Source organism: Talpa occidentalis, unplaced genomic scaffold, assembly GCF_014898055.3.
Source record: "Talpa occidentalis isolate TD23 unplaced genomic scaffold, MPIMG_talOcc4v2.1 talOcc4.8, whole genome shotgun sequence".
NCBI classification, from domain to species: Eukaryota; Metazoa; Chordata; class Mammalia; order Eulipotyphla; family Talpidae; genus Talpa; species Talpa occidentalis.
This window is the reverse complement of record NW_023605194.1, coordinates 108,599,488-108,621,260: the sequence shown is the minus strand read 5'-3', so window position 1 is coordinate 108,621,260 and position 21,773 is coordinate 108,599,488. Positions and strand designations below refer to the sequence as shown.

Sequence of the window (21,773 nt, the reverse complement as noted above, 5' to 3'; positions counted from 1 at the left end):
ACTTTAAATGGAATTGGAAAGTATGCCTCCCATTACTTGGCTTTTTATAGTTACTGCTGACTTCACATGAAATCATTATGAACTTATTAAGTATTAAAAGAGGCTGGGAGATATTTGGTATGCTCGAATTTTGGGGTGACCTGAAGACTTTGAAAATTGTGGTGAAACTCAAGTATGGAGACACACTCTGCAGGTAGGATTTCCTGGCAAATTGTCACCCATGTGTTTGTTTACATGCCAGGGGCTGGGTGTTTTGGATTTAAATTATGTGTTACCCAAACATGCTTGCAGTCTTTTACTTTCCTTTGTCCAGAATAAAAATACCCTTTTACTTTAGTACTGTGAGCTGTGACAGTGGTTACATAGGAACCCAGAACCTGTCATCCTGAACACTATTGCAGTGGAATTTGGGCCCTTTTTACTTTATTTTTTTTTTGAAGCGGGAACCGTCTCTCTAATTATTTCTTCCGTCGGCATCCATCACCGTCGATGGAGAGAGCGTAGCTGGTCATCCTTCATCCACGGTGGTTCTGTGGAAAAGCGACATTACGCGGCACGATCCAGCCACGCTCAATTCCCAGCACGTCCGTGCTCGAAACATGAAGAGCTTGATATTTTTGGTCATAAATCAAATGAGGAGTGAATTCCCCAGCTTCCTATTCATACACATTTTAAAATGTCGCGGAAAGCACTCCAACCTCGAGAGGCCAGGAAGGGGGTGGGGGGTAACGAGCAGTCGAAGCAAGTCTGGAAGAGAGATTTTTATTGAAATGTAGGCTTTCTCCTGCTTTGAGAACTTGTTTTTCCTGTGCAGTGGAGAAGAGACAGCTCTGTTTCTCTTCAGTGTGTAGAAGTTTCTTGTGTGTCTTTGACAGGATTTCCAAGTGTGGCGGGTCCACATTTGTCTTGTAGCTAGGAACTCCTCTACTGTGAGGGCCACCAGGCCCCCCCTCTACCCAGGACTTGCTGGGCCCACATGGCTGGGCCCCTCCCCAGAGCCATCTAAGAATTGAGGGGCAGATGAAAATGCATTTCTGACATCAGCCCAGGTGATGATCGGTAAACCCTGGTAGAGGGCACTGTCCCTGGGCCTGGGCACGAGCTGGGTGTAGACAGCTTGAGCAGTGTCTTCAGGAAGGTGCCATTCTCTCCAGGAGGGTGAGTTCACTTTATCATGGAGCCCTGGGTGCTCAGCATCCTTTGATTCCTTCTGCCTGTAGTGTCTCTCTGTTTTTGCTCAAGACAATCCTGACCTATCTTCAGGGTCTGATTGAGTTTTCATCTTCAGGAAGCCTCTCCAGTGTTCTTGTCTGCCGGGGGATTCTAAATAGTGCTTGTCTCTGCCTGCACCCAGTGCTTGACTTTAAGAAAATACTCCCTTCTAGTGTTCGTTAATATTGACCTTTTAGCGTTACTTGATATCTGAGTGGTGTGTGTGTATCTGTATTAGTATCTCTGCCTGTCTGTCCCTCCTCCCTCCGACCTACCTGTCTTTGGGGTGCTCCAACAGAAATACTTTGAGTAGCTTGCAAACAGTTTATTTCCCACAGTCCTGGAGGCTGGAAGTCCAGATCATGGTGTCAGCAGGGCTGGTTCTGGTGAGAACCCATTTCGGTTTGCAGACTGCTGAAGTCTCAGGCCGTCATGTGGTAGAGAGTGGAAAGAGCAACCTGTCTCACAACCCTTGTTAGTACACCGGGAGGATCCTGTTCTTCATGACCTCACCTAACCCTAACTACCACTTAGAAACCCTGCCTCCTAATACCATTGCTCGGAAGAGGGGCGGGTGGGAGTGTTCAATGTACAGATTTTTTTTTTTTTTTGTGGGATGGGGGTGGGGATACAGATGTTTATGCCATAGCACTAGCGAATCTTTTCCTCATTCTTGGAAAGATCATAAAATTCTTATTAATTAGAAATGGGTCTTAAAACCTTTGTAGTGACGTTGACATAGTATTAATAAATCTCATTTTAATTGTTATGTACGTAAACAGAAATTCACCTTTGGAAAATCTTATTTCTATCTGTGTGTCACTGAGGATGTCTTAGCAACTCTGTTTGGTTTCTGGTCCATCTTCCTTCATCCTTCTTTATTATGAAGATGAAAAACTCTCCCTGCAAGAATTCACAGAATTAATTTCCTCATTATCTCTTTATAGCATTTGTCTTTGCTTAGGATTCTGTAAACTTAATTTTGTTGTGTGTGTGTGTCCCTTTTTAAAATTCATCATCTCTATACGAGTTGTACAGTATTGAATGCAGTAGGGTGTCAGTTTTAATTTAATTAAAACCATAGTTGTTATGTGGGTCCTTACAATTTACTCAGAGTTTGTAAAGGGAGGAGTTACCTGAGCTGCCTGGGTTTAATCCAGGGTAGACTCTCCGCTCCTCACTTATCAGGTCCTGAGAAATGAAGTCCAAGTGGGTACGGATCGCACAGGATCCCGGTAGCTTTGTTGTACAGAAATGTCATGACCCCAGCCACCAGAAAACAAATTTACAGAGCAAAACCTCCAGCAGCCGAGATTCAGATCTAGGCAGTGTGTAAATACAGCTGTAGCATCTGACAGGTAGAAAACAATACAGCAGAATTGGATTTCTTGGTTTTCTGCTGATGTTTATGACTTGTGGGTATTATTCATTGCAGTCAATCAATCTAGAGCTATTACTTACCTGTACACGCGGCAAGGTGACGGGTGACTTCATTGCCAGTGAAGAATTGCTAGCTCAGTCTCCTTGGAGGACATTACATCATAGGTCAAGGTATTTCAAATGTTCCAAAGTCATTTTTTTTCCCCCAATAAAGCAGTTTTCTCTAAACAGGTTTTCTTCAATTGTAAATGATGGAGCAGATTCTTGACAAGTAATCCTTTTAGGTTGCTGCCACAAAAGAAAATCTCTTTTCAGAAAGATCAAGCATCGCTCTCTGCTTCGTCTACAGATTTCAAATGAAAAGAACACCTCTTTTTGCGTGGCAAGTTCCCGTATTCAAGATGGCAGCGTCTTAGAAGAGGACTTTGTCGCTGAAATGTTAGCATAGCTCACTCACTCTGCTCTGGTGGCTCAGAGGAGCAGTAGATTTTTGTCACCCCACAAGAGACTTGGTTCATTGCTCCTGAATGTCCAGATTTCCTCGAGCATCTACCCCTCGGCTTGTCTAGATTGGGTGTCATTGCTTACGGTCACTGGATTCCGTTCTCCATCTGTGGCCTCTGCCTTCATCCACGGACTGTGTACGCTCACTGGCAGCCATCTTTGTTCTTGTCAGTGAAGTAACTTCCTTTACACCCGGCAGAGTTTCCCCATAGACAGCTTCTTGGCATTTGGAATGACTTGACTCTGGTTGATTCATGGTGCTTTTTCGGGATGGCGATGGACCTTACTGGGAGATAGCAAAGTACCCCTTCTTTGCGACGTGCAGTTTAGTATACCACAACAGACCATGGCGGATTTTTCCAAAGTTCAGAAAAACAATTGTAAAATAATTTTTAACAGATGTTTGAAATTGGTCATACAACCAGAAATTCTGAGGTTTTAGGCAAACTTTGTCCTTGCTTCCTCTCCTCTTCTCTCTCTTTCCCTTTGCCTTTGGAGAGGTTTGTCAATTCCCTCGCTCTTTACTTACTGCTCCTGATTCTTGTGGGGTAGGGCCAGCTCTAGGGTCAGTTCAGCCTGGAAGTTGGTCTCTCCTCTCCTTCTCTTATTGTGATGATCATTTCAAAAGAAAGTAAAGAATTTATCTTTACATGGTTCTCTCCCAATTTTTTTTTTTTGCATGTCTGCTTTTTGGTTTTTGTTGACTTGACTAAAACACATAATCCTTTCGTAACAAGGGAAGGAATGCTATGAACATTTAAGAAGAGCTCAGAAGAAGGTGCTAATTAACCCAAAGGAAAGACCTGCCCATCCTAATAATTTCCAGCATCTTTACTGACTGGAAGGGAGAGCACATCCAGTAGGGTCGGTACCTTTTCTGTGCGTACTTGCAGGCTGGTCCTCTTCATCGACCATGGTGGTTGCATCGACCTAGATCTCCAGCAGAGCTGGTGCTTACATGTGGAGGGTGTGTGTCTTGGTGCTGGGTAGAAGGAACTGGAAGCTTGTGCCCTCTCCCATACACCTCAGTGAGCTTCAGAGTTCCTTGGTGGGTTGGGAAGGATTGAGGGCCAACGTATCTCAGGTATTCTGAAGAGCAGGGCAAGTGTGCTGGAGCCCACAGCAACCTTGCAGTGTCTGCTCAGAGCTAGCTTCTTTCTGGACCGCCTGGGAGGTGGGCATACAGGCATCAGAGCCTTTTGCTGCAGCAGTGGCTGCAGAGAGGGCTTGATGTGAGTTACTCTGCATTTGTCAAAATCAAAGGCCATGGAACATTAATTATTGGTTGGGGGGGCACTGGATTTGTTTTCGCTACTTTAAAAATTATCCTAATCCTCACTCTTACCCAGTAGGGGTAGATATAGCACATTTTTTTAAAGATAAGGTGGCCCTTTTAAACATAAGGTGGCCCTCACAAAAAGGGTAGGAAAAATGCCCCAAGCCAGATGGGTCATCGGGGACGCTTGCAGTTGGCCCCTGATCTTTCTGTGCAGGCTTCGTGGTTCCCTCAGAGTCTTCCTGCCATGGAACTGACACTCTCCAGTGCATTTGAATTGTAGGAGTCCATCCGACGCTGAACCCCCGAGGAATCACTGTGACTATCAGTGGTCACTGCCGTGGCTTGGAAGAGGGGGCGCTTGCCCTGCGCATGGACTCAGGAGCTGTGGGTTATGATTATCTGCGGGAATAAGCACTGAAATCTGGTTGCTGCACAGTCAGCCCCCTGTACCTTGGCCTGGGGCTGGGGAGAAGGGCATCCTGCCCACAGAGCAGCATCCATAATCTCTCTGCGAGTAGCGTGAGCTCTGTCGTCTCCCTTGAGCTTCAAGGGAGCTCTTGAAGCTAATCACCAGGCCCACATACTTGGCCATCGACCATGAATATCTGTTCACTTTCAGGTTTTTGTGGGGGTTTTTTTGGAGCATGGGGGAGTTAGTTTTTTTCCTGTATCTTTTCTGGAATCTTCTCTCCAACTTTTTATAGAAATTATGCCATAGTGACGCTTAGCATCCACATCCTTGCACACCCGTGACTGTGTCTTGGAGAGGGCATTCCTGGTGTTGTGTTGTGTTCTTGGCACTGGTTTGTGGCCTGATTCAGGTCTACCATTGCTCTGCTGGAACCACAGGTTCTGAAATGTGCAGAGGTTTGATTTCCAAGCCAGAATGTTAATTGTTCATATAAAATTAAAGCCCTATATGAAAACGACTTTCCAAATGAAGCCTCATGTCTGAGATTTAAGGTAGCTTTTCTGTTGCTTAAGACTAAAAAAAACCCAAATTTTTTCCTTAGTCTTGCTTTTGTGTTCCATTTTAGTTTCAGTGGTTTTTGTCCTGGTAATTGATCGTTTGTGGTGTGTGGATTGGCTGGCTGTGTCTCAATATCTGACTGCAGGCTGCGGCCTCATGAGCTCTCTCTAAGTTGGAAAACTGAATAGACTAGGCGGCTCTGATTTAAGAGTCAAATGGGACTGGCTTCGCATCCTCATCCTGCTACTTAAAAACTTGGAGGCCTTATATAAATTATTTAAGCACACCACGGCTTAGCCAGATTATCTGTAAAAGAGAATAACCTGCACCCTCTGCATTGTCCTGAGGTTTCAAGGTGCCGTGCATAATCAGATCCAGCCGCTGCCCCTTGAGAGCTCGAGGCAGCCACCTGCTTGGACGTGCCTTTCCCCCGAGAACTAATTGGGTATTCTCAGTTTAACTTGACCCGACTTCTTGGTTCATCAGTTATGTAATCTCACTAAAAAGCTCAGGGAAATAGCCCTCCTAGTCCCGGAGAAGCCTTAGATGTGGACTGGAGGTTGTGTTTTTCTAGCAGTTCCTGTAATTAATCTAGGAGGGCTGGGCTAGGCTGGTGCTCCTCTCCTTGCCTCTGAGCAGACATCTCCTCTGTAAGAGCCATGAAAACAGGACCTTGGACATTGCCTGTCAAGGCTTGGGAGTCCCACGGGCACCCAGCAGCACTGTAAATATTCTCAGCAGAGTGGGTAACTACCTATCGCGTCACGTAACTGGTTGCAATTTTTTTTAAGCATAGTACCTGCAGGATTTTTCTTCACATGGTGCTCCTGCACCTTCTGGAGCCCCTCTGTATACATGCAGCGCCCAGCTGGGGTGGCAGCTATTTTCCATGTAAGAACCTTGTTGAGAGAAACATTCCTGGTAGTTACCGTGAGGACCACAATGCCAAGAACTCTGAAGCCCCTCATTTTCTGAAATGAAGCTGTTGAACCAGCAAGCAGAAGTTCAGCCCCCTCTTAACCTAATTCCACTGTGATCACCTGGACGCAAGAACACTGGGATGCAGGGACCACCCGCTGGGTGAAAGATGGGTCCAAAATGTCCTTCTCCACCAGAGCTTCCAGAGCCAAACCCAAGAAAAGGATCTTGCTGGTGAGGACTTTTGCACGACATGAGGTGGCTCGGTGGTGACCTTTCTTGTGCAGGGCAGACACCAGCCCAGAGCCCCCCATCTCTCAGGGTGCAGGCTGAATGTCCTGTTGTGTCTGTGCCAGGGCGTTCCCGCTGCCTGCTTTTCCTTTCTCTGCCCACCCTCCTCCTGCATAGGACGCTTTTCTACACATGATCTTAGCCAAAAGGCCGAGAAGCGATGCAGAGGACACTTTTCTTAAGAGAGAACAAGTTACTGCTTTTATGGACTGGCTTATGTACGGGCTGTCTCCATCCTGCGTGGGAGGTGATTGTGTGCAGTTGGTGAAGGACTCTCTAGGGCCTGGGATGTTGTGGGGGGCATCTGCCATCCACAGGGAGCCCCTCATCATCAAGCCGGTGAGGATGGGGGAGGAGGGGAGCAGAGGCAAGCTGTTCACCGGCATCATCATCGTTTTCTGTATCTCCTCCTCACTGTTCACCCCCCAAGGGACTGTCATCTGACCCCTCCCATCCAGGGGTCAACAGGGTGGCTCATGCTGCATGTTCCTATAGATGGTTTGATAGGAACAGAGCCACCGAGTTGTTCACATTGTGATGCTGGCTCCTTTTGCACTGTGGTGGTGGCAGAGGTGCGCAGTGACGAGGGAGACCCCATGGCCTACAAAGCCTCAAGTTTTTACTGGTTTTTTTTTTTTTTTTTTTGTGGGACCCTCACCGGTGGCTGGGGAACGAACCAGCGCTTCAGGCAGCCTCACAGCCCAGCGCTCAACCACCGCACCACCAGGGGAGGCCCTTTACTCTCTGGTTTTTTACAGAAGTTTGCTCACCTCTAATCTCTAAATGACACTCATCTTTTTGGAAAAGCCCATGAATTGTAAACCCAGTTTCAGAAAGTGCTGTTCATTGCCATGTTTAATTTTTTGCTTTATTGAAGCAACACTGGTTTGCAACAGTGTGTGTGGTTCAGAGGCCTAGGCCCAGGCTTCAGATGTATGCGAGCACACCACAGCCACCACCAGGGCCCCCGCAGCCCTTCACCACAGGCCTTTGGGCTCCTTACCCCTATTGTTTCCCAAACCCCCACTCCCGCTCTGGTAACCTCAACTCTATGCTCAGATTTCTAGGGTTTATTTTTGGTTTGGTCTTATTTGACCCTTTGTTTTTTTTGCACTATATTCCACATGAGTGAAACCACCCAGTATTTTTCTGTTTCTTTCTGACTTGTTTCACTTAGCGTAACTCCTCCAGTTCCATCCATGTTGTTACAACGAAAAGAGTTCATTCATATATATTATATATATATATATATATATAGAGAGAGAGAGGTGTAGTATTCCATTGTGAATATATACCGCATTTTCTTACTGTGCTCATCTATTTTTTTTTTAAAGATTTATTTATTATTTATACATGCACTGGGTACAGTCAAAAGCGCGGGAGGATGAGAGAATTCACCAGAGCCAGAGTGGGGAGCAGAGCAGGCAGAAGGACCGAAGTACACTGCTGAGGGGAGCAGCGGGTGGCAGGAGAGGTCTGCGCGCCATGTGGGACCCCCCTCCAGTGGCCGGGGAGCAGCCGGGGATCGAACTGGTGCTGCAGAGGCTGCGGGCAGCTTCGCAACCCAGCGCTCAACAGCTGCGCCACCGGGGAGGCCCGTGTGCTCATCTATTCTTTAGCACTTAGGTTATTTCCATGACTTGGCTCTTGAAATAGTGCTACTGTGAACATAGGAATGCATGTATCCCTTCAAATTAGAGGTTTTGTATTCTTTGGGTTGATACCTTGGAGAGGAATTGCTGGCTCATATGGAAGATCTATTTTCAGTGTTTTGAGAAATCTGTACTGTTTTCCATAGGGGCTCGACCAACCAGCAGGGTATGATGGTTCCTTTCTCTCTGCACATTCATCGGCACTTCGTGGTTCTGTACATTTTGATAAAGGCCATTTTTACAGGGGTGAGATGCTGTCTCATTGTGGTTTTGGTTTGCATTTCCCTGTTGATAAGTGATGAGGAGCCCTTTTTGCATGTGCCCATGGACCATCAGTACGTCTTCTTCGGAGAAGTGTCACGTTAGCTCTTCTGCCCATTTTTGAATTTTTTCTTGTTGTTGAATTTTATGAGTTCATTATAGATACTGGTATTAGCTCCTTGTTGGATGTATAATGTGCAAGTATTTTCTTCCATTCAGTAGGGTGACTTTTCATTTTAATGCTACTTTATTTTTCTATGCAGAAGCTTTTATGTTTGAAGTAGTCTTATTTATTTTTGCTTTTGTTTCCCCAAATACATCACTGGTGCCATTGTTGTGGAGTGTTTTACCCACGTTTTCTTCTGTGTATTTTATGTTTTCTAGTCTTACATCTATGTTTTTAATAATTTTGAGTTGCTTTTTTTTGTATGGTGTGAGAGAGTGGTCTAGTTTCATTCTTGTGCATATGGTATCCACTTTTCCCAGCACTGTTGAAGAGACTTTCCTTTATTTATACTCTTGGCTCCATTGTCATGGATTAACTGCCTGTATAATTGTGGGTTTCTTTCTGGGCACTCAATTCTTGTCCTGTGTCTATTTTTATTCCAAATACCATACTAATTTTTATTACTATAGTTTTGTAGTGTAGTTCAACATCTGGGCGTGGAATGTTACCTCTGTTTTTCCTCTATTGTCAGAATTGCATTGACTAATTTGGATCTTTTGTGGTTAAATATAAATTTCAGTAGTGTTTGTTGTGTTTCTTTGAAGAAGAATATTGAAATGTTGATAGGGATTGCATTGGCTTTGGTAAGAAGGCCATTATAACAATGTTAAGTCCTCCAGTCCACAAGCAGTGAATATCTTTCGACTTCTTTTTGTCTTTTAACAGTGTCTTCTGGTTTCTTTTATCTTTTTTTTCTTTTTTTCTAAACTAAACCCTAACCCTAGCCCTAACCCTAACCCTTCTTACGGTTTCTTTTAACAGTGGCTTAGTTTTCATTGCACAGGTCCTTCACCACTTTTATTAAGCTTATTCCTAGATATTTAATAGTTTTTGATGTTCTAATTGTGTGGATTTAAAAATTTATTTCTTCTAGTTTGTTGTTGGCTTATGGGAATACAATTGAGTTTTGTAAATTCCTTTTGTAATGTGCCAGCTTTACTTGTAATGGTTTATTGTTTCTGACAGGGTTTTTTGTTTTGGTGGAATCTTTAGCGTTTTCTTATATAATCATGTTATCTACATTAGTATTAGTTTTATTTTCTTTTCCAAATTGGATTCCTTTTATATCTTTCTGTTGCCTAGTTTTTCTGGCTAGGACTTCCAATACACTATGTTAGATAGTAGTGGTGAAAGTCTTCACTCCTATCTTGAACCAGATATTAGGGGAAAAGGTTTCAGTTTCTCACCATTTAGTATGAAGTCAGCTGTGGTTTTGTCATTTATGGCCTTTATTATGTTCAAGTATGTTCCTTCTATCCCCAACTTTAGAGGGTTTTTCTCATAAATGTGTGTTGAATTTTGTCAAGTGCTTTCTCTGCATCATTGAATATGATCATATGATCATCATCTTTCCTTTTGTTGATGTGAATTACACTGATTGATTTTTGGATGTCATCCTTGTATCCCTGGAATAAATCCCATGATGCACAATCTTTTAATGCATTGTTGAATTTGCTAAGATTTTGTTGAGAATTTTTACATCTCTCTTCCTCAGGGATATTAGCTTGTAGTTGTCTTTTTTGGGTGATGTCCCTGTTTGCTTTTGTTATCAGAGTAATGTTGGCCTTCTAAAATATGTGGATGTGCTGTTGAGTTTATATGGGGTGGTTGGTTGGTTGGTTTTGTTTTTTGTTTTTTTTTTTTGTGGGACCCTCGCCGGTGTCTGGCGAACAAACCGGTGCTGCAGAGGCTGCAGGCAGCCTCACAGCCCAGCCAACACTCAACCGCTGCGCCACCAGGGGAGGCCCTGGGGTGGTTGTTTTTACAGCCTATTATTTAAAATATTTTATTTTATAATAGCCTTAGATTTACAGGAAAGTTATGAAGGGTATATAAAGTGTTTCTGTAGACCCACTCATCTTGCTTACACAGAACCATGGCCCTACTTTTAACGGTTTATACAAAACGATGGCCCTTTGGTGTAAATGGAAAAAAAAAAAAAAACACCCAAGAAATCCATGTTGGTACAGCACTGACTGCAGACTTTATTTGGGTTTCACTAGTTTGTTCACGCATGACCTTCTTTTTGTTCCAGGATCCATTCCAGGATGCATTTAGCTTTTTTTTTTTTTTTTTAATGGCATCATCCATTTCATATCTGTAGTTTTCCTCTTTGACACAGATTATTTATTGACTTTTGGTCAGTAAATGCCTTAGTGGTGATATCACTGAGAAACCAGAGAGTAGGTCAGACCCAGAAACATCAAATACTGTTAGCAGAGGCTCATTGTATTGAGGCCCTACTGTGCTCTGGTCCCTGCTGAGTGCTTTATACCTATCTTCTCAGTTGCACTGCAAGTGACCCAGCCCTCTGAAGTTCCTTGTTCATTGTAGTGTAGGTAACAGGGACTAGCGCTTGTGAAGCACCCAAGTTCCAGTGCTCACTGACCTAACACCGAGGCTAGTAATGCCAGCTGTGCTGTAGCCTCCCAGAGACACTCTGCAGTCATGTTCTCCCTCCTTGCCGCAGACTGTAGCTCAGGAGAAGTGTCCCTTTTGATTTATGAAGAAAGTAAGAAGCTTAAGGAGATTAAAAAGTTGGTACATGAGCAGAGGTGGTTTTGGAACCCACCACCCGCCAGCAGCCCTCCCCTGCCTTTATCATAGGTTCCTGTCCGAGAGGATCTAACTCCCATTTCTCTCCATTTTTCTCCTTGTATCCTTCTCCAACCACTCAGAAGAACTTGAGCTGTGAACACTATATGATTGCATCAAAATGGGGTTTATGACAAGGTGGCACATGACCTCGAAAGTGACTTTCACCTTTCTGAGATTTAGTCTTCCCATAAGTGATGCTCCACTATAGCTTTGCCGGGGATAATTAATTAATGTAAACAAGTGGTACCTACCAGGACTGAGTGTAAAGAGGTGGTGATGATATTGACAATGGCAGGATGGTATTAACAGCTCAGGCCAGACACTGCTCCCTCCAGAAAGCCTTCCCAGATATCCAAGTGGAAAATAGATGACACCTCTTCTCTGCCGTTTCTGCATGCCACCACCGCACCATATTATCATCATCAATTTATTATTCTCTGCTCACATGACTGGGTGTTCATGGAGAGCAGATGTCGTAATCCTCTGGGAGGGGCCCCCGGATCTAGTAAGGGTCCTGTGATTCTCAGAGAGTAAATGATGAGTGAACAGGGTCCATTTAGAACTCTGCTAATGCCCTGCTTGCACAGAGGTTGTTCGCTTTTCTCCACCACTGTCTTCCCAAATGGGCTCATTTGGAACCCGCTCTGTGCTGGCTGTGGAATTCTCCCTCTCTGGCACTTAAGGAATAACTGTGGCATTTATTTGAACAGAGATTTCCCATAATATACAGATCTACAATATTTCCTTCTGTCTTTATTAACATTTTCAAACACTTTTGCCCAGGACAGCTGTTCTAGACTTATGCTGTATGCTTCCCAGGCTGGAATGGAAGATCATTTCACTAATGTGTTAGCTTCTGCTCGGAGACCTTGCAAATGAGGTTTTGAAATCTTTCGTTCAGTGCACAGGCTTCTGATTTGGTTCTGATATCATATAACCATAGTCAGCCATCTTGGTATTTGGGGGATTTTTAATGACTTCATATAAGCAGCTGTTTCTTTCCTGGATATTTATTCTCCCCTGTTCTGCGTCCTTTGAATTGTAAATTTTGCCCAGTGCTCCAGAAATCTGGAATCAGGTAACCATCAGCCCTGCCCAAAGCCTGGCCCATCTCTGCTATGCAAGAAATGTGTGTGAGGTGTGGGAATACTCCTGTGACTGGTTCAGCTGTTGATGAATTTTAACAGTTAAGCACACATCACCACCACTCCCAATTCTGAAATGTTTGTGCTCTTCTACTGCCAAAAAAGTTTTAAATATGCATGGCTCATAGAGTCTGGTACTGGAGAGATTGGGTCACAGTTTGAATCAGAAGCAGCTAATACTGCTGATTTGTTCCATTTTATAAAAATAAACTCTGTAAAAGTGTACACACACACACACACACAGCTATTGGGGCTTTACATAAAATGCAGACCTGTTTTTCTAAAGCAAGAGTTCTGATTCTGTTTACAGGAGAGAATTCTCTCCTCACTTGCACAGATGCGTATTTGACTAGCTGCTTATTGGTGTCCCCAGCCCCTGCACCCCATGTGCTCTGCTAGACGCAGGATAATTCACCATCCTTGCAGATTAGTCAGGTGAACTTCTAACATTACGTATTTCTAAGAGTGAGCTAATGAGTTAGCAACATGAAATCTGTACATGTTTTTATCAAAACCCCCTTGTTTCACCTTGTTTGTTTCTTTTCCTGGAGAAGGAAGCACTTCTTCAAGAAAGACAGTGATGTTGGCTCTTCTGTACTGAAAGTGGAGAGGACTCTACCTAAGGGGAAGATTCTTTGAGTGTAATGCACGAAACTGGGAAGATAGCAAGACATTAGTATTGCTATTTAATTTATTTATTTTTTTGTTATGTATGGTTTCTGAGCTTTTCAGGAAAGGTTGATGTCTTTCTCATGTTTGTCAACACAATTTCATGTCCGGAAACGTGACATGTAGGGACATCTTAGTGACTGGTTGGTAGCTCATCCTTCACTCAGACTGGTGATTAGTGATCCTGCCATTGCTGCCTATTAACAACCTTAGTTATATTCTGCACATCTGAGGGGTACCCAGGAAACTGTTAAGGAGTACAAGGTCTAAAAGGGATTCAGTTGGTCATCTCTGCACACAAAGACAAAGGAAGCAGAATTTTACCATGAGATTTATAATGGGTTTAGTGTACATAGAATTCCAGGTAATAGTTTCCCAGTAAAACTCCCCAAATCACCTGTCTCCTTGTGGGCAAATGACCAGCCAAATGGGCTGAGCATGAAGTGGAGACAATGAAGTCTGAAAACTTGCCACAAGTCTAAAGTACCTTTTGATAAGGAACCACAAATAAGGGATTAGGCGGCCCCAGAGAGCTGGGGCAGGTGGGATACTAACCCACCACGAGTCAGGTTAACGGACGCCATAGTCTCTGTCAAGGACTGTGTATCTGTCCCCCATCTGCCTCTTTCCCAAGTCTTCAAGTGTCTCTACATGTCTGTCCTCCATGTATCTCCCTCCATGTGTCTCCTCCAGCAGTACTAGGGTGCAGGTCAGAACCAAAAAAGCAAGAGATCATTCCTGCTGCCTTCCTTGTTAAATAGTTTCACCTGGACACTCAACCCCACTCCCACTAGCTCCCCCATCAGGAAATCCAGTTCACGGCATGCTGGGACTTGTAGTCCCAGGTGGCTGCATGTAAACATGGGTGGGGAAAATGGCACCTATTTTGTGCTGCTTCCTCTTTCATGGAGGTGCATCTATACTAGTTAAAGGGGCAGCAGGAAGAAGGAAATCAATTTTAAAAAAGGTGTTTAAATTTAGGAAGCAGTAGAAGAGGGAATTTGAAATACTGGATTATGTTCTAGCAGGTAATGCACTTTTTTTTAAGATCGCCCATCATTTTTGATCTTTAACACAAAGCCTTTTCCAACTGGGATTCACCCCTGAACCACTGGTTACCAAAAAGCGATCAGAGACCAGAGGAATTATTGGACTATTTTCTCCCAGGGATGGTAATTTCAAGAACTGTGAAGTTTGAAATTAGACTGTGCTTGCAAGCCGCCACAATTGCCTGGTATGGTTTTGTGATGTTGGAGAAGACATCCAACTACAGGAGGGGACCAGTCACAGAGATGGCGCACGTGGCGTATCACTTCCCTCAGGGTGGTGCCCCACAGGCCAGAGCGGAGTGGGGTGTGCCAGGAGAGGAACTTTGAGCTTTGATGAGGGGCAGTGAAGGCTGCTTTGTGCACCAGGGTGATAGTCTCTTTTTCCCAAGGCTATTTGTTCTACAAAGATTCTTGAAAAGATAGTCTGGGACAACAGCAGCTACTACTTCCTCTCACTAGAAATACAGAAGCATAGGAGACTTGGGGAGAATTGTCTCTTGACACATAGGTATCGAGAACCAGTCTAGTGTGTAGGAGAGGGGCTCATTTATTGTCCGTATGGATGCTTTACACTTGACTCTCTCCTTGGACCCAGGTTGAGAAGAAATGCTAGACCTTTGCTCTGGCCTGCCTTCCCCAAAATGCCTAGCGTTCCTCCAAAATGTTTTAAATCTAAGAGGGGAAAGAGAATAATTTTATTTTTTACCTTTTGGGGCGACTATAACTATTCTAAAGAATCATACAAAAATTATTTCCAAAACGAAACGAATGCCCATATCTACTTCTAAAAAAATGGAGAAGATTTATATAAGGACACACATTTATAATTTCTTGCCTTCAAATACGCATGGGCAGTTTGCTTTGGGGAGATACCTGGGAAACACACTGTTGCCTGACCTCTGCTGGCTGGGGCGAGACTCACGTCAGGTGTCAAGTCCTTTGCTTCTTTCTTTGGCCTCATCCTTGCCCCTTCCAATGGAGAAACTAGCAAAAACGTTCTTGTACCCAAGCAGTGGCTCTTTTCTGTCTGAACTGTGCTGCGCTCCCTGGGTCTCCTTCTTCCAGGACTCCTGGTTCCCCACACAACTTACAGTCTCTTCTCCATAGAGATGGTTCCCAGACTTGTATTTTCTCCCTCTTGACGATCTTCCACCTCTCAACATGTGTGCCCATGGGAGATTCTGAAATTCAAAGGAGAAAGACCTAGCTCGGGCCTCCAAGAGACAGGGGGGAACCACTCCAGACATTTCAGTCTCCACTTGAAGGCTGGAAGGTTATCTTGGTGAACCAGTTAGTTAGTACTGAGTCATGTAGCACTTCCACGTCGAACAACAACAAAAGATCACAGAAAATAAACGAGACGATAAGGCTGAGGCAGAGAGCTCGGCCAGGAACGGGTTGCTGGTTCTCAGTTCCTGTCTGGGAGCTGAATGGAGGAAGCTGCCCCTTTACCTTCTGCATCTGCTCTTCCAGTAAACCCCTTCCTTTTCCAGAAGGGATGCTTTCCCTTTATAGAACCAAACCAAACCACACCAAACCAAAACTGAAAAGCAAAGAAACCAACTTCGTATTCTAAAAACAAAGAGGTGTGAGGATTAAGTGGGTAATAGCTGGAAAATGTATCATCTTTATTTTTAAAGAGCCTTATGTAATGCCACGCTTGCTTTGTCTCCATCCCCTAGCGGCCTTCTCGTGAGCAGATGGATGGCCGTCATTTAATTGCTTGACTATTTATGACTGGGAAGGGTTGCTGGGGGCGTGGTGTAACATCTCATCTTCCCCCACCACCACCCTCTGAGTACCTTGACTAACTGCTGGGAGATAAAATGGCAATTGTTTGGCTAACTGTGGTCTTAAATTCTCTGTCAGAGCTTCATCCATCCCTTCTGCTCCCTTCCTGATTAGTCAGGCACCATTAAAGGTTCATTTTCTGCAAAAGAATTGAGTGACATTTGCTGCTGGTGATACAGATCACTTTGAGATTTATAGGTGTCTTTGCTTGGCATGAAATTGGTTTTATGACTTCCAAATGAATGGCGGGATAGGGACATTGTAAATAAGGTGTTCAAAGAATAATTTTTTTCCCAATGCCCCCCCCCCTGGCTTTTTCCTGATCAAAGGATAGGGATGTACTAAATATCAAGTCAGTAATGCAGTCCTTCATGTCCCTGATTTATGAAATCCAGTTTTAGGTTTAGAACATGTGAGTTCATTGCTCAGAGGTTTGAGCACGATTTCATGGGCCTACCATTCTACCTGGCTTTGTGAGGTCTGCAAAAATGAGCTAAAGGCCTGATTTTGCACCAAAGGGAAGAATATCAGATACCATCACAGAAGAACTGCCGTCCATTTATCAGAGTGACAGGCCTGTGACTCCGAGAGGCCAGAGCAGGTGTTATGGGGGCGGCGGGGCACAGGAAGGCCTGGAGCTGGTCGAGAGGACAGACTCCAGCAGACTGAGAGTGGCAGAGCTGGAGCTGAGCATGCGCAGAGTGCTCTGTAAAGTCAGGGCAGCTGCAGGCAGACAGACAGTCAGAAGTGCCCCTAGCGGGTAGGGGGCACTCTAGTTCTTGGGGAGGCAGATTGGGCAGATGGCATCTAAGGTGGCTGAGGATGCTCAGCAGAGCAGGCCAAGTTGGAGGAAGGGAATGGGGGGCTTGGCTGGAGACTATGGTTACGTGAGGCGGTGAGGGTGGCGCGCCTCATACTTGTGAAGGCAACACCTGGGCGCTGCTCCAATAGAAGGGGAAAGCGGGCTCTGCTGTAGAAGAAGAAACTGTCAAAAGTATCACTCAGGAATGTGGAAGACAAGGAAGCTCATGGAGACTGGTTTTAGCCAAAGAGGGTGAATTTCAGGTGACCAGCATCGGGGCGAGCATTGAATGCACACGTGTTGAAAATGGGGTAGACGAAGTGACAGCTTTCAGCACTGTGCCTGCTGCAGTAAACTTCATACACCTGGTCACAAGCCTCCGGTTTTGAGATACTTGGAAAATAATTCAGATCATCATGTTTAAAAAATTTATTAAGTGCGGAAGCACTGGTTAAGGTAACTGCACTCTCTGCCTGTTGCCTTGTGTTTGGAGGCACTTCCAGAAGTCTGTTTACTGACCTTTTTACATTAAATTACAGAAATATTGCACATTTTAGGAATTTGGGGGTCATCCAGGAGTTGTGTTGCTCCTCGGTGTCTCCCCTTGACAGTAGGCTCTGTTCCTCTCTAAGAATTCAGTGTCCAGCGGCCATTTTTTCTGCGTCGCCAGATGCATATGACCAGATAAAAGAGCTTAAAACGTTAACTTTTGGAGCCATTGACACGGGCTTGACTGTAGGTTCTCGTGGCTTTCCTTGTGAGCAGAAAACATGGGGTCACCCATGCAAGCAGCTGTTTTAGGTGTACTCGCTCATGTAGGTCTTTAGCTCATTTAGGCAACTGGCTCTAGGTGTACTAGCTCATGAACTCTCACTGTGCTGGGATGGACAAGGTTAGATCTTCTGGATAAGGGTGATAGGGCACCTCTAGTTTTGGGGTATGGTTCTTGGAACGACAGGCCTGTTATCAGGAGAGATGAGGGAGCTCTCACCCCAGCCATTTAGGATCGGGGTGCTCTGTGCTTGGTCTTCTTATTGCCTGTGTGTTAATCTTGTCCTTCTACCTTCTCTCCTCAGCCCAAGCCACACCCGGCCATCTCTGGTCCAGTGGCTTAACCCCCAGTCTCCAAGCACACCAAGCTGCAGCCCAGCTGTTACGCCTCCTTCACCCAAGTCCTCACCTTTGCCCAGCCTTCTTCCTGCCTCTGTAGCTGAAAAGCCACCTGAAAGGTATGTGATTGGAATCTGGGGAGAATATGGGGGCAGAGAGGCTGGGCCAGCCCAAGGGTGAACACAGGCCAGCCCTGTGTTCTCTGCTAGAGAAGGTTTGCTCAGGACATTGCTCCTGGACCTCGTGGAGAGGACATTTACAGCCTTGTCTGCCTCAGTTCTTCAGTAAGAGAAATTTGCCTCACATGACACATACCTGGACATACTTTGTTTTGGTCTGGTTGTGCTTTTATGAAACCACTGATTTTGAACGAACTGTTTATATGTGGATATAAAGCACATTCTTTGTTTTAAAGGAAAGTAAACTGGGCACTGGAGGCAGTAGTTAATATGGCTGCCATTTAGCAGGCGTGAGGCCAGAGGCCCAGGAGCAAACCCGTCCTCCAGGGCAGGCGGCTGCAGGTCTCTTCCCTTTAGCTGCCCCCTCTTCAGTCGGGGGCCGCCTACAGGTGGATTTGGCTGCCAGCACAGCCTTCATCCTTGCCCGGAAGGCCCTTTTCCCACAGGGCACACTGGATGGTGTGATAAGTAGTGAGGTGCTGAGCCTGATATGCCTTCTGGGGGGTAGGAGTGATGGGCTCTCCATAAAGAAGACCCTCATGAGAACGACATACCCCTACCCAGCAGCGTGGAGGCTGAGCGTGGGTCTAGGCCGAGTGGGGCCCATGGTGCGTAGCTGACGCACTGGCCATGCGTGCCCCTCTGCTCGCCTTCTGTCTCAAGACACTCTCCTAATAGGCACTCCCAGTGTCTAGGAAATAAATGCGTGTGTGGTTCTGCTCGTCTCAGCGTAGGCGCCGGCACCTACCCTGCAGAGGGGGGCCAGGTGAAGAGCTTCCAAGCAAGCTTCTCAGAGGCTTCCTGCAGAAAGGTTGCAATGTGGAAACATCCTTTCCTGGACAACCAAGCGCTGTGCTTTTGCCCGAAGTTCACCTCCCAACTGATTTCTTTTCTGGAAGGAGTTAACACGCCACCAGTGACATGGACACGAGATGTGTTAATCTGGGAGGGGAGGCGCCTCTCTCCCAGCTTATCCTGGTTTCACCTGTGTCCTCATGTCCCCTTCTAGCGCCAGCAGCCGAAAGGCCCGTGCGGTGTATCCCTGTGAGGCAGAACACAGCTCAGAATTATCTTTTGAAATTGGAGCAATTTTTGAGGATGGTAAGTGTTCATGGGGTTTTGTGGGATACTGGGTTTTATGACCTGGGGGTTATGATCCCAAGTAAGTGGTCCCTGGTGTGTGGCGTCTGGGGCATGAGTCTGTCCCTTGCAGCCGGGATGGGAGACCTCAGGGCCTGACGCCAGGCCCTTGTCGTGATGGCTGCTGTAACTCTTGGGCCTCAGTCACTTCTTCAGCCCTTTGGGCTCTCTCTGGTCTTTAGAAAGTCTTTCTCCCGATGTAAACAGTAGGGCTCCCTCGCAGTTTGGAAGTGTTTCTGATTGCCATCCGCATTTTCCGCCGCCAGCATCGCCAGCCACGCTTCCTAACTGCCTCAGCTTTACCAAGTCAGAGTTATCAGAGAGGTGGACGATGCTCGAGACATTGTAATTCCCTTAGCAGGCAGGTGCTGTCCATGACTTGCTGATGGGAACAGCATGTGAATCTCTAGATAGGGGGGTTGACTTTGCATATTGAAACCAGGCCATTGATTATACTTGAGTGTTTAATATACAGACACTTCGGAGCTCTGCCCGGCTTAATAGTTCACTCATTTCTCTTATGGTTCAGTGATGTCTCTTTGCTTCTCCCTCTTGAGTCTTTCCTTCCCAGGTCCTGCTCATTAGGAAATTCATTGGTTGCTGTGGAAATGGTGATATTGAATGTATGTGCACGTGTGTGTGTGTCTGTCTGTCTGTCTGTGTGTAGCTGCCCAAGATGGTTCTGGGGAAGCAGTGAGAACCTCAGAGGCTTGGGATGGGATGGTTGATTTGCCAGAATGTTTAGAATGTGTCAACACAGCACATAGTGGTATATTGTCAGTAATGCAGCCCTGCCTTGTTTTTCTTTTTAGGAAAGCAGGCTGCCTCATGTAGAATAGATTGTTCTAGATGGGTGCTGTGAGCCCGGGAGAGCCAGAGGCTCCTGATAGCATCAGAAAACAAGCAACTGTAATAAAAAAAAAAAAAGCCCATAGACAACAGACTTGTATTTTGTGGAGAAATTTTGCTTTGGGAATAGAAGCATGATTATTCCTCTTTATACCAGCACGGAGAAGCATGGCACATTGCCAGGACAGTGGGGCCAAAGAGCTTCCCTGCCCCAGGTCTACCACCCACCAGCACGCCAGCCAGCAGGAGGGCAGCTGAGCTGGCAGCACGGAACTCCTCTATTTGAGAAGTGACACTGGGTGGGTTGAGTGGTTAGATTTCTGTGGGAGCCTCAGACACCCCCCGCGCAGTGTCACTGGTCGACTGCTTACCTGCGTAGAAGGTGTATTTGCTGGGATGTTTTTGGCCCAAGTAACAACTGACACAAATCACTAAATCAGGCATAAAAAAGGACTGACTCATCAGTAAGAAGTCTGGAAGCAGGGACTCCGGGGTTGGTCCTCCTAAAGCTGCCCTCAGCGACACGACGTTTCCAGCTTTGCTGCACTGTCCTCAGCCTGCTCACCCAGCTGGGGGTAAGGTGGCGCGACAGTTCCGGGCATCACGGCCACCCGCCACCCCAGCAGAAGTGGTGCCTCTTCTTCGTGTTCTTTTTTATTTTTTATTTACTTATTTTTGAAGATTTATCCATTCATGCATACAAGAGCTGGGGCACAGGCCAGAGATGCAGAGGGGTAAGAGGATTCACCAGAGACAGAGCGGGCAACAGAACAGGCAGATTGATAGAAATACACTGCTGAGAGGAGCAGCGGGCGAGGCAGGAGAGGTCTGCTGCGCCATGTGGGTTGCTCCCTGGCCGGGGATTGAACTCGTGCTACAGAGGCTGCAGATTGCTTCCTAGTGCGGTGCTTAACCCCTTGTGCCACCAGGGAGGCCCTTCGTGTTCCTTTTTAAAGAACAAGAAAATATTTCCCGAACTACCTGCTTTACCACCCACATGTCTCAAATTGCCAGAGTGGGGTGGTTCACCCTGCGTCATCACCAGCAGGGACTTGGACCAAAGCCACACTGGGCACAGGGACACTGCCCTGGGCGCACAGACCTCGGGTGTGGGTCAGCACCCCTCCTGGGTCCGGTCCCGTTAGCCTGAGTAACAGGAAAAGTGCTGAGAGGTACCTGGCCTGGAGGCTGCAGTGGCCTGACTCTAAGTACTAGATGCCTATGAGAGGTGTGTGTCTGCGTGTGCACCCACACAAGCACACATCTGCTTGCACACAAACACATGCGTGTGTGCTTCATGCACGCCCACGTGCAGTGTCTTGGCGTGCCAGGGACGTGGCTGCATCTTGAGCCAAGGTGTTTCCCGTGGCTCCACCATGCTGTGTCCAGCTGTGTCTGGCCTTGCTCACCAGGGCACCCCGGCGTCTCAGCCATTCCTCAGCCCCTTCCCGAGGCTGGCGGCTTGGCAGGTGCCTGGTTGCTGTGTTGATGCCCTTCCCTATGCCCCCTCCCCACAGGGGTACTTGAGCTCTGCATCTCCTGTGGGCTGCTCCTCCTGTGGTGCTGCCCCACCTTGCTGTTTCTGGGGTCAGTTCTAAATCACAGGCTCTTGAGCAGGATTTATCCTTGTCCGAGTGTGCCTGCACTTTCATCTTCGGGGGACAGTTGCTTTCTTGGAGAATTTACAGCCAGTGAAAAGTGCATGGCTGGACCTGGCCTGGTGGAGCTCTTGCTCCCGTGGCTGAGGG

The 21,773-nt window shown here is 46.2% G+C and overlaps 1 protein-coding gene and 1 long non-coding RNA gene across 9 annotated transcripts in view; one reads left to right on the top strand and one right to left on the bottom strand.

The window, feature by feature from the left end:
- Positions 1-21,773, top strand: part of ARHGAP10 (Rho GTPase activating protein 10) — a 253,278-nt gene that overhangs the window by 228,247 nt on the left and 3,258 nt on the right. For all 7 annotated transcript variants that reach the window (XM_054690276.1, XM_054690272.1, XM_054690274.1 and 4 more), the window contains 2 exons: positions 17,824-17,976; positions 19,046-19,137. In XM_054690276.1, coding sequence (XP_054546251.1) covers positions 17,824-17,976; positions 19,046-19,137 — 245 coding nt within the window. The remainder of the gene's footprint in view (positions 1-17,823; positions 17,977-19,045; positions 19,138-21,773) is intronic.
- Positions 1,452-6,235, bottom strand: LOC119234602 (uncharacterized). Of its 2 annotated transcripts, XR_008549934.1 has the most exons (4): positions 2,674-6,235; positions 2,349-2,563; positions 2,003-2,115; positions 1,452-1,633 (listed from the first exon to the last, which is right to left on the bottom strand). It is a non-coding gene; the product is annotated as an uncharacterized LOC119234602 (long non-coding RNA). The 2 variants fall into 2 exon arrangements; XR_005122663.2 differs by lacking the exon at positions 1,452-1,633 and having other exon boundaries at positions 1,914-2,115.